General features: G+C 26.1%; 1 protein-coding gene across 1 annotated transcript; it reads left to right on the forward strand.

Annotated features, from left to right (window-relative positions):
• The first annotated feature begins 701 nt into the window (after nt 1-701).
• On the forward strand, nt 702-12,059 carry LOC135925421 (microfibrillar-associated protein 1-like). Its single transcript, XM_065460725.1, has 10 exons — nt 702-836; nt 880-931; nt 989-1,234; nt 3,638-3,815; nt 4,019-4,317; nt 8,625-8,733; nt 10,146-10,360; nt 11,257-11,416; nt 11,490-11,579; nt 11,762-12,059. Exons 1-10 carry the CDS (start codon nt 755-757, stop codon nt 11,933-11,935), a joined length of 1,605 nt encoding a protein of 534 aa, XP_065316797.1. The 5' UTR covers nt 702-754; the 3' UTR covers nt 11,936-12,059.
• Nucleotides 12,060-15,208: the final 3,149 nt, after the last annotated feature.

The raw sequence follows: 15,208 nt of genomic DNA on the forward strand, positions 1-15,208 counted from the left end.
TTTTAGCTAAAGTTTTAAACTGTTCGTTTTCAAAAAAATCGATTCAAATCGGGCCGTTTAACAACACTAGCTGCTAGTAAAATCTAGTTTTGTAGATTTAAAAAAAATATTTCTGATACTTTGTTCCCAACCCTCCTCCTTCCCACACTTCCTTTTCCTGGCCTATGGGCTGGTTGCAAAGTAAACAAATTTCTGACATAAAAAATCTAGTTATGGATTTATATTTCAAATATTTCTAAAATTTTGACTTTTAAAAATATCGTGATAACCTACTAGTTAATGTGCTAAATTTGGCGATGTTTCTTCATATAAGTGTTGTTATTGGATCGATTTTTAAAAAGACCTTATTAAGATTTTCGCCAAATGCAGTCTCTAGATTTGGCAAATAGAGGTCTTATTCTTTTCTGCCATATTATAGAAAAAAATATTCAGGCTTACACAGTATTATTTAGGCTAAAATCTTGATCGGGCCGTTTTAAAAAATCGACCTAAATAGTGGGATTTAATAATACTACTTCTGACCAATGATAAGAATGCCAATAGAAAAATTTTCTTATATTCCTTAAATTTACTTAATATAAAAAGTAATCCTAAGTTAATAAATTTTTATTCCAAATTCTATTTTATATATTATATAGGTAGTTCACAACAAAATGCAAAGTATTGAAAGTATTAATCAAATTTTGTTTTTTCATGACGCACATGTACGAACATTTTATTGCAGCTATCACATTCTGTTAGAAAAAATATCTTGATGTCTGCAATCGATATCAATGTGGCTAAGCCGCTGCCTATACAGTGTACTGCAGGAGCAATACCATTTTTGAATGAAAAAGGTAAATCGATATTTATTTGTTATTATTAACAGATATTATTTAGGCGAGATATCGATGAAGAAAGTTAAAGTTCAACGATATGTATCTGGGAAAAGGTTTTATCTAAATATAAATTATTTTATATAATTTTTTTAACATATTACTTTATTTAGGCCAGATTTTGCACCATCCTCATCCGATGAAAGTGAGGGTAATGAAGATAATCATGAACAAGCTCAAAAAGTTCAAACTCATATAGTTAGAGAATATCAACATAAATATTCAAGCCCAGAATCAGTTCACGATTTAGATCGACCTGAAAGAAAAAATCAAAGCAAGGAGACTACTCGAAATCATAAAAAAAGTTCAACAAGAACAGAAGATATTAACAAAATTAAGCAAGCACAAATTTTGGAAAAGTAGAATATAATTTTCATCATTTTATATGTAATGATTGGATATGTATGGCAGGAACCTTCAGACTATCAATATATGATCTGGCCCAGATTAAAAAAAAATTTTTTTTTAGGCTTGGTCCACATTTTTTAAATCAGCTTGACCTAGATTTTTTTTAATTTAAATTTTTGTTTCAATCCAGATGTATGAATTTTTTCTATAAAATTATAATGATATTGGAAATATGTAAAGTGAGTGAATGTGATATATTATTCAATTATTCATCAATTTTTAAATATGTTATATTTTATTTCATTTATTAGTTATATATATATATATAATTTTAAGCCTGGCTTAGGTATATTTTAAAAAAAATTTGGCCAAGCCTGTATACTTGATATATGGGCCAGATTGTAGGTATCTGATTTACAGTAAATTATACCTTACATTTCATTTGATATTGGTTTATTTGGATTTTTTTTAGTAATTTACAATTTTTCTAGCTAATAAACTATGTTTTTAAAAATTCAATTTTCATTTGGCAAAGATCTCTGAGATATTTATGATAAAATTAAATTTTAACCCTTAAGAGGTACCATAAACAGAAAGGTAATTTGGGATCTTTCTTACTACTAAATTTTAATATATCTCAACAAGTTTTGCAAATTTTAAGTAAATTTTAAAACATATCACAATCTTAAGAGTATAACATTAAATTCTATAATTTTTGCAAAAGTGATGATAATAAAATTAGCTTTTATATAGATAAAATTACTATTAAATACAGTAAAATTATAAATATTAATTAATTAAATAAATATACTTTCATATAAGATTTATATTAAAAATAATTCAATAACAGTGAAATTATAAATATTTATTAATTAATTAAATATTCTTTTATATTAGATTTATAAAAAAAAAGCCCTTAAGGTATTTTCTGCCTTCATGCTAAAATTAAAAAAAGAAACTCGGTAAAAATTTAAATTAAACTGGACAAAATTGTATGATATTTATGCACATTCTTAGGCTCAGTATAACCATGGGGGGGGGGATAATTCTATTCCTTTAATTTGTAAAATTTATAAATATCATTTAATAAAAATTTCCCATAACCTCTTCCCATCCTCCTCTCCCTAAACAAAAACCATGTCATTATAAACCATATTTTTTAAAAAATAAATGCAGATTTCATGACAAATCAACAAAACGATTTTCAATCTGACCCCTTCAGATTTTTTTAAAAATTTTATTTGCATATATTATATAATTAAGAAAAAAAATTTTAACCTCCAACTCCAAACAGGGGCTGGGATATTGGCTTCTAAAGGTCAAAAAAATAGGGCATTTTGTGCAAAATGAACTCCCTTTAATTTTAGATTTCTTTATTAATAATTGTGCTAGAAAAGTTATTTAAATTTCTTTATGTAGCCTAATGGTAGACCTTTAAAGTTATTTAATGTTTATAAAAATTTAAGGTAACTCACTGAAACTTGGGCAAAATTTTAATATTTTTTTTTTAAAATATTTTAATATTATTATTTTTTAAATATTATTTTTATTTAAAAATAATAAATATGCGACATGTGGATATGGATGGAATTTTTTTGATGTAATAATAATTAAAAGTTTCATAACTCAAAAATTTTAAGAATTCCATATTTTTTCTTGTGAAAATTTTCACAATTCTTTAATTTTACATTAAAAATGGAAAAGGTGTGTGCTATATTAAATGCTATTAAGTTAGGACTAATTTTTATTCTAAAAATTTCACAATTCTTTAATTTTACATTAACAATGGTGTATATTATTTAAAAATTTTAAAAAGGCATGTGCTATATTGAATTTTACTAAGTTAGGACTATTAAATCAAATACTAGATAATTAAACAATTTATTTGAATAAAAATAAACTATATAATTTTAAGGAAAAACAAATAGTTCTATATTATCATTTAAAAATTAAAATTTATTAATTTACTTAAATTTGACATATTTTTAATATTACGAAAATAAGAATATTTACGTATATATAAATGAGAAGAGATTATCTTCCAGTTCTGGGGAATTAAAAAAAAATATTTAAAAAAATTTAGGAGGATTTTTTTTAAAGAAGAAAGATTTTTGACAAAATTTTATCTAAAAACGTCAACTTTTTTAAAAGTATATATTTTGTAATTTTCATGCATAGAAAATCTTTCAAGATAAAATCACTAGATTTTTTAAAATTTTGAATAAAGGGTAAAAAAAAATTTAAAATCACATTCCCTGTTTTAGGGAATAAAATTGATTTTGAAAAAATTGACATATTTTTTTTCTATATAAATGCTATTTTTAGAATATATTGTTTATAATCCAGGTAAAAATGCCACTTTATGCTTAATTTTTTTTAATGTTATTTTATCATTTTTTGATTAATGTTACTAGGTTGGCACGTCACAAGCAAATGCATAAAGAAAATAATGCTAAGGAGTCAGAATCGGAAACCGAGACATCCAGAGTTAAAAACTATAATAACGTAATGAGGGACGACCATAAGTCCAGACATAAAGAAATTAGTAGTGAAAGCGGAAGCGATAAGGAAGATAGTGATGAAAACGAAGAAGTTATAAAAAAAATTTAGAACTATAATTAAATAATCATTTTTAGTTTATAAAATTTTAATCCTCCCACAAAATATTAAATGTATTTTAAATTGTCCCCTCGAGAGAGATTATCCTTAAATTACAAATTTTAATAATAGCTAGCTCAATTTATAACCTGGACATTCAATTTTTGATAAAAATTATAATGTTTAATTTTAAAAAGGAAATACAAAAGAGGAGGCTGGCCCTGCGGCAAAAGATACTTGAAAAAATAAGAAAGGCTAAGGAAAGGGAGAAAGAGAAAGAAAAATTATCTCGTAAAGCTCCACCATCAAGCAAAATTACTAAAGCGTCTCGCGGGGATGAACATAAAAGCGACAAATATTTGGACGAAAATTTAGATGAAGGAGTTGAGGAGGAGGAAAGCGAAGAAGAAAGTGATGAAGAAGAGGAAGAGAGTGAAGATGAAGGATTCGACGTGTTCAGTAGACACCAACATATTAAGCCCGTATTTGTTCAGAAGTAGAACCCAATATTAATATTATTATTATTATATATGTTTTTACATAATATTGAATGTTTAGAAATGTAATAGCATACATCGCATTTTTTTAAAGATAATTAACAGACGTGTTACATATCGAAACCGACTCAAATTCTAAAAATTGACAGGGAACCCGGACAAAAATATTTTTGCGTTTCTGTTCCATCCCGCCAAAAAATTATGTACCGTTTATTCTACGTTTTAGAAACGTTCCAGAACTTTTTATTAAAAATTTATCTAATTTTATTCACTAATCTTTAAAATATAGATTTATTAGATCTAAGCATTGATTAAGACATTCTCTGATAGTTTATTATTTATTTTGTGCGGTTGTATTAATATAAATTTTAATGTAAAAAAAATTCTCAACACTAATTTGGAATTAAAGAAAAAAACTAACCAGTATACCTAATTATATACTTATAATTTAAAATAGAATTTTAATATTTTTATGGAACGTTTCTGGAAATATTGTTCAGATAGAGTTTTATAATTTTGCCAAAATTCATTCACACTATTGTTGTTAATACGCCTCGAGTCGCGATCCCGTCTCAAAGTTCGGGTCGTTTTTTCGACCTTGACTCGAGTTCAAGCCGAAAAAACGACCTCGACCCAAAATATGGGTCGTTTTTTACGACTCAGACTTGAAGTTTGGTCGTTTTTTTTCGACTCAGACTTGAAGTTTATTTTTTAAAGCAAATATGTAAAAATATATTTTGCAAACATGTTAAATTAAAATTTCAGTGAAGATTTACCATAGGAAAGTGACAATTGTCATAATCGTCATTTTTGAACTTTTTTGAATTTTTTTAAGGCAAATATGTAAAAATATATTTTGCAAACATGTTAAAATAAAATTTCAGTGAAGATGTACCTTAGGAAAGTGACAATTGTCATAATCGTCATTTATGAATTTTTTTTAGACAAATGGGTAAAAATATATTTTGTAAGCATGTTAAATTTAAATTTCAGTGAAGATGTACCATAGGAAAGTGACAATTGTCACAATCATCATTTTTGAACTTTTTTCAATTTTTTTAAGGCAAATGGGTAAAAATATATTTTGTAAATATGTTAAATTAAAATTTCGTTGAAGATGTACCTTGAAAGTGACAATTGTCATAATCGTCATTTTCAAACTTTTTTGAATTTTTTTTAGACAAATGGGTAAAAATATATTTTGTAAACATGTTAAATTTAAATTTCAGTAAAATTGTACCATAGGAAAGTGACAATTGTCATAATCGTCATTTTTGAACTTTTTTGAATTTTTTTAAGGCAAATGGGTAAAAATATATTTTGTAAACATGTTAAATTAAAATTTCATTGAAGATGTACCTTAGGAAAGTGACAATTGTCATAATCGTCATTTATGAATTTTTTTTAGACAAATGGGTAAAAATATATTTTGTAAGCATGTTAAATTTAAATTTCAGTGAAGATGTACCATAGGAAAGTGACAATTGTCACAATCATCATTTTTGAACTTTTTTCAATTTTTTTAAGGCAAATGGGTAAAAATATATTTTGTAAATATGTTAAATTAAAATTTCGTTGAAGATGTACCTTGAAAGTGACAATTGTCATAATCGTCATTTTCAAACTTTTTTGAATTTTTTTTAGACAAATGGGTAAAAATATATTTTGTAAACATGTTAAATTTAAATTTCAGTAAAAATGTACCATAGGAAAGTGACAATTGTCACAATCATCATTTTTGAACTTTTTTCAATTTTTTTAAGGCAAATGGGTAAAAATATATTTTGTAAATATGTTAAATTAAAATTTCGTTGAAGATGTACCTTGAAAGTGACAATTGTCATAATCGTCATTTTCAAACTTTTTTGAATTTTTTTTAGACAAATGGGTAAAAATATATTTTGTAAACATGTTAAATTTAAATTTCAGTAAAAATGTACCATAGGAAAGTGACAATTGTCATAATCGTCATTTTTGAACTTTTTTGAATTTTTTTAAGGCAAATGGGTAAAAATATATTTTGTAAACATGTTAAATTAAAATTTCATTGAAGATGTACCTTGAAAGTGACAATTGTCATAATCGTCATTTATGAATTTTTTTTAGACAAATGGGTAAAAATATATTTTGTAAGCATGTTAAATTTAAATTTCAGTGAAGATGTACCATAGGAAAGTGACAATTGTCACAATCATCATTTTTGAACTTTTTTCAATTTTTTTAAGGCAAATGGGTAAAAATATATTTTGTAAATATGTTAAATTAAAATTTCGTTGAAGATGTACCTTGAAAGTGACAATTGTCATAATCGTCATTTTTGAACATTTTTCAATTTTTTTAAGGCAAATGGATAAAAATATATCTTGTAAGCATGTTAAATTAAAATTTCATTGAAGATGTACCTTGAAAGTGACAATTGTCATAATCGTCATTTTTGAACTTTTTTTAATTTAATTGAAGCAGATAGATAAAAATATATACTGTAAACATGTTAAATCAATTTTTCAGTGATGAAAAACCTTGAAAAAATTAAAATAGCCATCTTGATATTTTTTTGGAATATTTTGAAGAAAATGGTTAAAATATAAATTAGTTAATTAGAATTTCAATAAAAGCCATAGAAAAGTGATAAAAGTTTAAATTAAATAAGAATGTTTATTTATTCGGATTATACTTTCGCATCGCTAAAGTTGGGGATAACACTATATTATTATTAAGATAATAAAAAATATATATATATTTAATATTTTAATCATATCTATTTTATTTGTGGAAATAGAGATATTTAAAAAAAATTTGGAAGTATTGTAAAAAGTGGATAATAAGACGCTACCTTATTAAAAAAAATAGCTGACACTCTTATAAAAACAGGCTTTGAAATACTAATTATAAATAAAATCAGTTTTCCAAAAATAAATAAGTATTTATATGAGATAGTTTGCCACCATGAATCTTTTTCTCGGGTTCTTCTACACTAAAATATTAATATAACATGTTTTACAAATAAGATTTTTACTATTTGTTTAAATAGAGTTTAAAAATAATTATGACTTTTATCACTTTTCTATGGTACATCCTCAATGAAATTTTAATTTAACATGTTTACAAATATTTTTACCCATTTGCCTTAAAAAAGTTCAAAAATGACGATTATGACAATTGTCACTTTTCTATGGTACATCTTCACTATTTAAATTTAACATGTTATTTTTACCCATTTGTCTGAAAAAAATTGGAAAAAGTTCAAAAATGACGATTATGACAATTGTCACTTTCAAGGTACATCTTCAATGAAATTTTAATTTAACATGTTTACAAAATATATTTTTACCCATTTGCCTTAAAAAAATTCAAAAAAGACGATCATGACAATTGTCACTTTCCTATGGTACATCCTCAATTTTTAATTTAACATGTTTACAAAATATATTTTTACTCATTTGCCTTAAAAAAATTTAAAAAAGTTCAAAAATGACGATTATGACAATTGTCACTTTCCTATGGTACATCTTCACTGAAATTTAAATTTAACATGTTTACAAAATATATTTTTACCCATTTGTCTAAAAAAAATTGAAAAAAGTTTAAAAATGACGATTATGACAATTGTCCTTTTCTAAGGTACATCTTCAATGAAATTTTAATTTAACATGTTTACAAAATATATTTTTACCCATTTGCCTTAAAAAAATTCAAAAAAGTTCAAGAATGACGATTATGACAATTGTCACTTTCCTATGGTACATCTTCAATGAAATTTTATTTTAAAATGTTTGCTACCCATTTGTATTTGTCTAAAAAAAATTTAAAATGTACAAAAATGACGATTAAGACAATTGTCACTTTTCTATGGTACATCTTCACTGAAATTTTAATTTAACATGTTTGCAAAATATATTCTTACACATTGGCCTTAAAAAAATAAACTTTAAGTCTGAGTCGAAAAAAACAACCAAGCTTCAAGTCTGAGTCGAAAAAACATTTTAACTTCAAGTCTGAGTCGAAAAAAACGACCCAAACTTCAAGTCTGAGTCGAAAAAAACGACCCATATTTTGGGTCGAGGTCGTTTTTTCGGCTTGGACTCGGGTCGAGGTCGAAAAAAACGACCCATATTTTGAGTCGAGGTCGTTTTTCTCGGCTTGAACTCGGGTCTAGGTTGAAAGAGACCCAAAATTTGAGTCAGCTCTGTTCGAGCCGGCTCGGCTAAGCCGATTAACAACACTAATTCACACCTCTACTAACAATTGAATAAATGAGATTCAACTATGGCCAAAATAATACTTTAATAATCCTGTTTTTGTATAGGAAAGATAGAGTTACTATCAAAGAAAAGGAGGATGACGAAGAAAAGCAAAGGCTTTCGGAAATCAAAGCTAAAAAGGTAGCAGAGGAACGGCGTAGGGAAACTTTAAAGGTATATTATATATTTATCATTTAGGCTTTACTTTCTACATAATTCACCCCATTTAATTAAATCATAAATTGTCATATAGTTTGAAACAATTTTAATATTTTTTAAAAATACTATGACCACTCAATTTACAATCATGATTCATCATTTTTTTCCTGCTAAAAAAAACTCTCCCACACTTAAATTATATATATTTAATATTATAGTTTCATAAACATAAAGTAAGACATAATATCGTCAACCTCAATTTGAATATTGGTTTGATGTATTTAAGTGTCATTTTTTAAATTTTAGAGATCATATAATATAAATACGATTTATATTATTAAAAATAACAAACCAAATTCCATAATATACTTGTTTTCGGTAGTTAATATATTTATCACCTTCTACGTTTAATAACGATTTCTAGGTTTACCTGGGTACACCAGTTTCCCTTCTGATTCCCCTTCTCCATTTTTGCCAGTCCTGATTATCACTATTTGTGAAATCCATTTTACTCCTATTCTTATTCACGTCATCTTAAGCTTTTACCAGTCCTTGATCCCACTTCCTTCAAGGTAGCCAAAATAATATTATTTAAGCTTGGAGATTTTGCTCAAAGATGGCAGAAAGGATTGAACCTCTATTTGCCAAATCTCGAGGCTTATAATACAAGATCTTAATCGGATCGTTTTTAAAAAACTATCCGAATCTGGATTTTTAGATGAGAGAGATAACCAATATCAAATCAAAAGTATAACATCTTAAAATTGATTGATAGACTAGCTTTACTCATCGAAATCTAATCCCCCAAACAGCCCTAATCTTATTTCCATTTGAGAGTTTAAAATTATATTTTTAAAACGACTAGGAACTCATATTTTTTCCTCTATTGCTCACTTACGATTTTTTGAATAAGTTCTTTATTAATTAGCATGACTGCTCAATTTCCTCAAAAAATATCGTGAATAATATATATATAAATGTTGCTATAAATGAACTTTTTAATGTAATTAAACATTTTTTTATATATTATTAAACAAATTGATGCAATAAAAAGTAATATCTTTATATTTTTTATCTTAAAATATGACTAAAATAAACTATGCATGATATTACTCGCAAAGAAATTATATAATAATACTTAATATTCGAATTGACTTCGTTTTTAATTAATAACTAATTATTTAATAGCGGCAAAGGGTAAAAAAGATAAATTTTTGTACCTTAAATTCCGTTTTAATAAAGTGACCTCAAGAGCAGTTACATATTCATCAACTTAGAGAGGTAATCAATGTTATCTGATAAGCATTGGTAGGTGAGAGGTACCGACCTCAAAATAAGGTGATCACCTTTGGAAGCTTCTTAACTAAATAAATCGAATCTATGATATAACCAATTTTATTTATTCTCCTCAAAACATTCTCATTCAGATAGTCGAAGAAGAGATTAAAAGAGAACACTACAACCCTCCGGAAAAGACGGACGTGATTGCATCCAACAATTTATTACCCCCGGAAAATCCGGCTATAACGTCCAAGCTCGAAGATATAGATACGGATGATGAAATTGACGAGGAAACCAGTTACGAAAGCTGGAAATCCAGAGAAGCTGAAAGACTTAAGAGGGACAAAGAAGAGAAAGAAAGGTTAACTTTTTTTCTAAAATCATTGCCACTGTTGAAGTTTTTCTTATTTTTCAAATCTCCTAAATGAATTATATTTATTTCATTAAAATTAAAATTTATGGACATGTATAGTTGTATATCCATATTAATTTTATGTTATGTGTAAATCTATCTCATTACTTTAAAAAAATATTTATTGTTACTTTTTTTCGATTAATTTAAGCATTTTAATGAATGCATGATTTTTTAAAATTGATAAAAAAAAGTGATACTATTTTTGATATATACAATTAATCACATATTTTTTAAATATATAATAATTGGGCTATTATTTTTCATAAATTGATTAAATTGTCCAAATCATTGTCAAATACTATATACAAATCATAGATGAATGATACACTCGTCCTTCTCCCATGCTCATAAACATTGTAAAATTTGTTCTCATTTATTAACTAAATTTTCAATCACCATGATTTGACTATTGTCATTAAATATAGGAAAAGAAGCTTAGAAAAATGGTCTGATATAATAATTTCATAATGTTTATTTTTTTATATTAGAGATTGTAATTTCAGGCTGGTACTAATCGAATGTAAGAGATCCAGACCGGGATTATAAATCATTTAAAAAAATTACAAAGCCAGATTGGGTCGTAAAATGACCCATGACATGGTCATTAGAATTTGGACTAAATCTGTAAATGTGGCCAATTCATAATTTTGTCATTTCAATATAAAATGATTCTAAAAAATTTAATGGAATCTTGAAAGTTCTTTAATTGTATACTGGTTATTTTTTATGGTAATGAATATCACCGAATGCAAATACGAAATCAAATCATTTTCTTTCCATCGTTGACTTTTCTTAGGTGACAAATTTATTAATATTTTTATTTGAAAAAATGAACTCAAAAGAATGGTGAGAGAGAAAATGGAGATAGAAAGATGGCACAGTATGACGGAAGAAGAAAGAGCTGAAATCTTGAGACTTAATCCCAAGTTGGTAACCAATAGGCCTCAAAAAGGAAAATACCGATTCTTGCAAAAATATTATCATAGGGGTGCCTTCTATTTGGTAACAAATTTTTTTTGTAATTTATGTTTTAATGAAATTAATATACATTGGGTAACTCTAAAATTGATAACAGGATGAAGAAGAAGACGTTTTGAAACGAGATGTTAGCGCACCCACACTCGAAGATCATTTCGATAAAACTGTTATGCCTAAGATTATGCAGGTTATTAGTAGTTTTTTATGTTTTGTATATATTTATATACATTTATACCTTACTAAAAATACTATACTAATATCGAAACCTACTCATAAAATATTTCGAGGGAATCAAAATGAAAATATTGTTAAAATATTATTTTAAAATGGTTTATTAATTTTTTTTTAAACTAATAAATATATCTATAGGTCAAAAATTTCGGTAAAGCTGGGCGTACGAAATACACTCATTTGGTGGATCAAGATACAACCTTATTCGATTCCCCTTGGACAAGTCACAATCCTCAAAATATCAAATTTATCAACAATCAATCTGGGGGTATGAAGCAAATCTTCAACAGGCCTTCTAAGAAGAAATTATAATTAAAATGCGAAATAATCGTGATTGTTAGCTAGCCATAAGTGATTTGGAATATGATAGGAATGAATTTGACACTTTTATATAGCTATGTAATTATAAATATATTGTACCATCATCACTTTATTATACTTAAATTATATGAAATAAAACTATTTAACTTTTTTATATAAATTGTAAAATTGATTGCAAAGATTTTGATTAAGAAATTATTTTTGATAATCTTGAAAATTAGGTCTAAATCAAAATGAAATAGGAAGAAAAAATTAAAACAATAAGTTGATAATGGTTTGGTAGACTAATATAAAAAAATTAACCTTTTTTTCCAGTGTTATTTAGTTAATATATTCACTTCGTATTCATTTATTCTATCAAAGGGTTAGAACTTTATTCCTGATTCACGATCTTTTTTTCTCGACTTTTCCTTTTTATATTGTCCTTTTAAATTTATATAAATATACTAGATATTTTTTTTTGTTTCGTGGCCCTTTTCTAGGTTCAAAATTAGACCATTTCCCTTGTAATTCCCTTTCCATATTCGGCGGTCTTGGGCATCCCCACTAGTCAAACTTATCTTTTTCATGTCATTATCTACCACCTACATTCAGCTTGTTTAATGTTTTTATGAAGAAATATTTAATAATTTATGCTCATAGAAACAACTATTTTTTAAATATAATAATAACCATTTTGTATGATATTTAATTATTTATTGTTAACCTATCTTTTTAAAATAAATATCTAATTAAAAATTTACAGGTACTATTTAAAAATAACATTTATACAATATTAAGATATATAAGATGTTAACGGGATTTAAAAAAAATAAACTTAAGGCTTCGCCTCCCCCCCCCTTCCCCAAGCCTTCTGCCAATTGAACAAATCATGTCGGAAACTATTGTAGAAAAATAAAAGTTGTTTAGGTTATGGTATTGATTTTCTGCCCCCAGTGAGGAGTTGTAAGTAAATGACATCAGACGGTCTACACAGGTGCAGTACAAAGCGATGGTTATATCTTGGTTCCAAGAGATTTGGGTCTAGTTTGGTTGTCCGGACTCGAAAAATTATTCACCACTCAACGTTCTATTGATGTTGCCTTTTAAAAAGCTACAATGTAGGGGGTAGTGGCCTAGACCTTCGATATGGGTTTTACAGAGATTATCGTTGGTGTAACAATTTTGCAACCTAATCGACAACAACAATGATTAGAAATTCTTCATTGGTAAATAATAGTAGGAGGTTAGAGCTATGTATGTTTCAATCTATTTATACAGCAGTTGGGGTGTATGTTAATTGTCGTTTGCATTGTTGGAATCAGTTGTGAATAATTCACATGGATATTTGGTTTTCTGTTTCACTGATTTTATTCTGCAACGGGGTTAGTAGTGAAAAGAATAGAAATATTTAAGCTTAAAGAGCAAAAGGTGAGTCTTATAAAAAGAATTTAGAAAACATACTTTAGCGGCTACAAGTTGTCACTTTTTTATGGGCAAAAATTGATATGCTTAAAATGGCCACTTTAGATAGATAGAGAATGAGCTATTTTTATCGGAAAAAGCTTAATATGGTCTTTTTGGATAGGTAACCCCAAAAAGCAGCAGTGCAATTTTGTATCCACAAAAGATTCCAATAATCCCTGTGAAGTTGTCATTTTGCAAAAAGGTCCATTTCAGGCGATAGTGATCCTAATATTCATATGAAAATAGTTAATTTAATTTGAAATTTTTAAATAGAGTGTGAATAATGCACTTAAATTCATATTTTCTTCCCAGTCATTTAGTTTTGATGACATTAAAATAGATGTAATTTTCAAAGGCTTATGTAAGTATGCATTTGTATAAGGAACTGGGGAATTAGTGAACGCATTTATGATAACTTAACTTTCTGCAAGTGAAAAAAAGAATAGGAGCATAAACATCCCATAAAATGTTGATTGAGAGCTGGAATCCCTGAGATTATAGGAAAGAAAAATAGGTGCTTTAAGAGAATATTCAACACTCTAAATTTCAAACTAATCAGCATATTAAGGGGCTGAACGAATATGCAAACGAAATATAGGTATTTAGTATAGATTTCATAAATAGTTTTTTAGCTAAATATTATGAAAATTATAGAAAAAGATAGTTCTCTATTTGATAGATTAAAAATAGGCATACCTATGTGTTTTTTGAAGAGAAAAATTGTTTAATGAAAGCACGAAAAATTTGGATTTTTATAGAAAATGTAATTAATTTTTTATTATTTAATATATTCAAGATTCTACCATTTTTATTATTTAATATATTCAAGATTCTACCGAACACCAATTTTCCTAATAATATAATATCAGCTCAACTTTTTCCTTCAGATTTATTAAATATAATTTCACGATAATGATGAATAATTATTGCCGTAAGGTATATTTTGTATTTTATCATAGGATCATTACCCCAAAATTTAATTATTTTATAACACAATTATATATATAAAAAAATTAGATTTTATTTGTATAATATGCTTAAAAATTTTATATAAAATTATTATAAAAATGAATACACCTTTAACTTATATCATCCAGAATATAAAAAGATTGATTAAGTAAAAAAATTATCCAAAATTTATAATATTAAGTTGTTCAAATATATTTAACTTTTGCATTTAATTGAATTTATAGATATATTAGGCGCAAGCCGATGATACTTGCGATCATAGGAGTTATATTTTTAATGAGTGTCTTATGTATGTATCATAAAATCGATTTCTTTTGCAATATCACCATATTGGATCATGTAGGTCACAAAAATAACTTTATAATTGTTATTCTTAATTATTATAAAATCAAATCTAATTACAGGCATACAAAACTTGCAAAATACTTCGCCGCAATATACCATATCCTTCTATTCACTCCGAAATAAATTATAATTATAACGATCAAATTGACGAATTTTATTGTTTTAAATATGAATTAACTTGTGACAAATGGATTGTATCAACTGAATTAGATCTCATAAAAAATTTCCTAATATTATACCAAATATTGAACTACGATTATGCTGAATTTACTTTGAAAGTTAAAAATCAACTTTGGAATCAAATTTTTGGGTGTCTTGTGATAATCGAAGAATATTCCAACTCTTTAAATGATTTAATCATTAATCTTGAAAAACCATATAAACATTTAGTTAATAATATGAGGAAAGAATTCAAGATAAAGTTTACTTTTAATAATCAGAATTTTTAAAAAAAATATGTCTTAAGTTGCGATAAGTCTCGTTATTTATCCAAAAATGTTCAGC

Source organism: Gordionus sp. m RMFG-2023, chromosome 2, assembly GCF_954871325.1.
Source record: "Gordionus sp. m RMFG-2023 chromosome 2, tfGorSpeb1-WG-v2, whole genome shotgun sequence".
Taxonomy (NCBI): domain Eukaryota; kingdom Metazoa; phylum Nematomorpha; class Gordioida; order Chordodea; family Parachordodidae; genus Gordionus; species Gordionus sp. m RMFG-2023.

What these genes read in the sequence shown, in the direction of transcription:
- LOC135925421 (XM_065460725.1), top strand. Translation starts at nt 755, where the DNA reads ATGTCTGCAATCGATATCAATGTGGCTAAGCCGCTGCCTATACAGTGT. An exon ending in GGCGTAGGGAAACTTTAAAG is followed by an intron (nt 8,734 to 10,145) that starts GTATATTATATA and finishes ATTCTCATTCAG; the next exon opens with ATAGTCGAAGAAGAGATTAA. An exon ending in TTATGCCTAAGATTATGCAG is followed by an intron (nt 11,580 to 11,761) that starts GTTATTAGTAGT and finishes ATATATCTATAG; the next exon opens with GTCAAAAATTTCGGTAAAGC.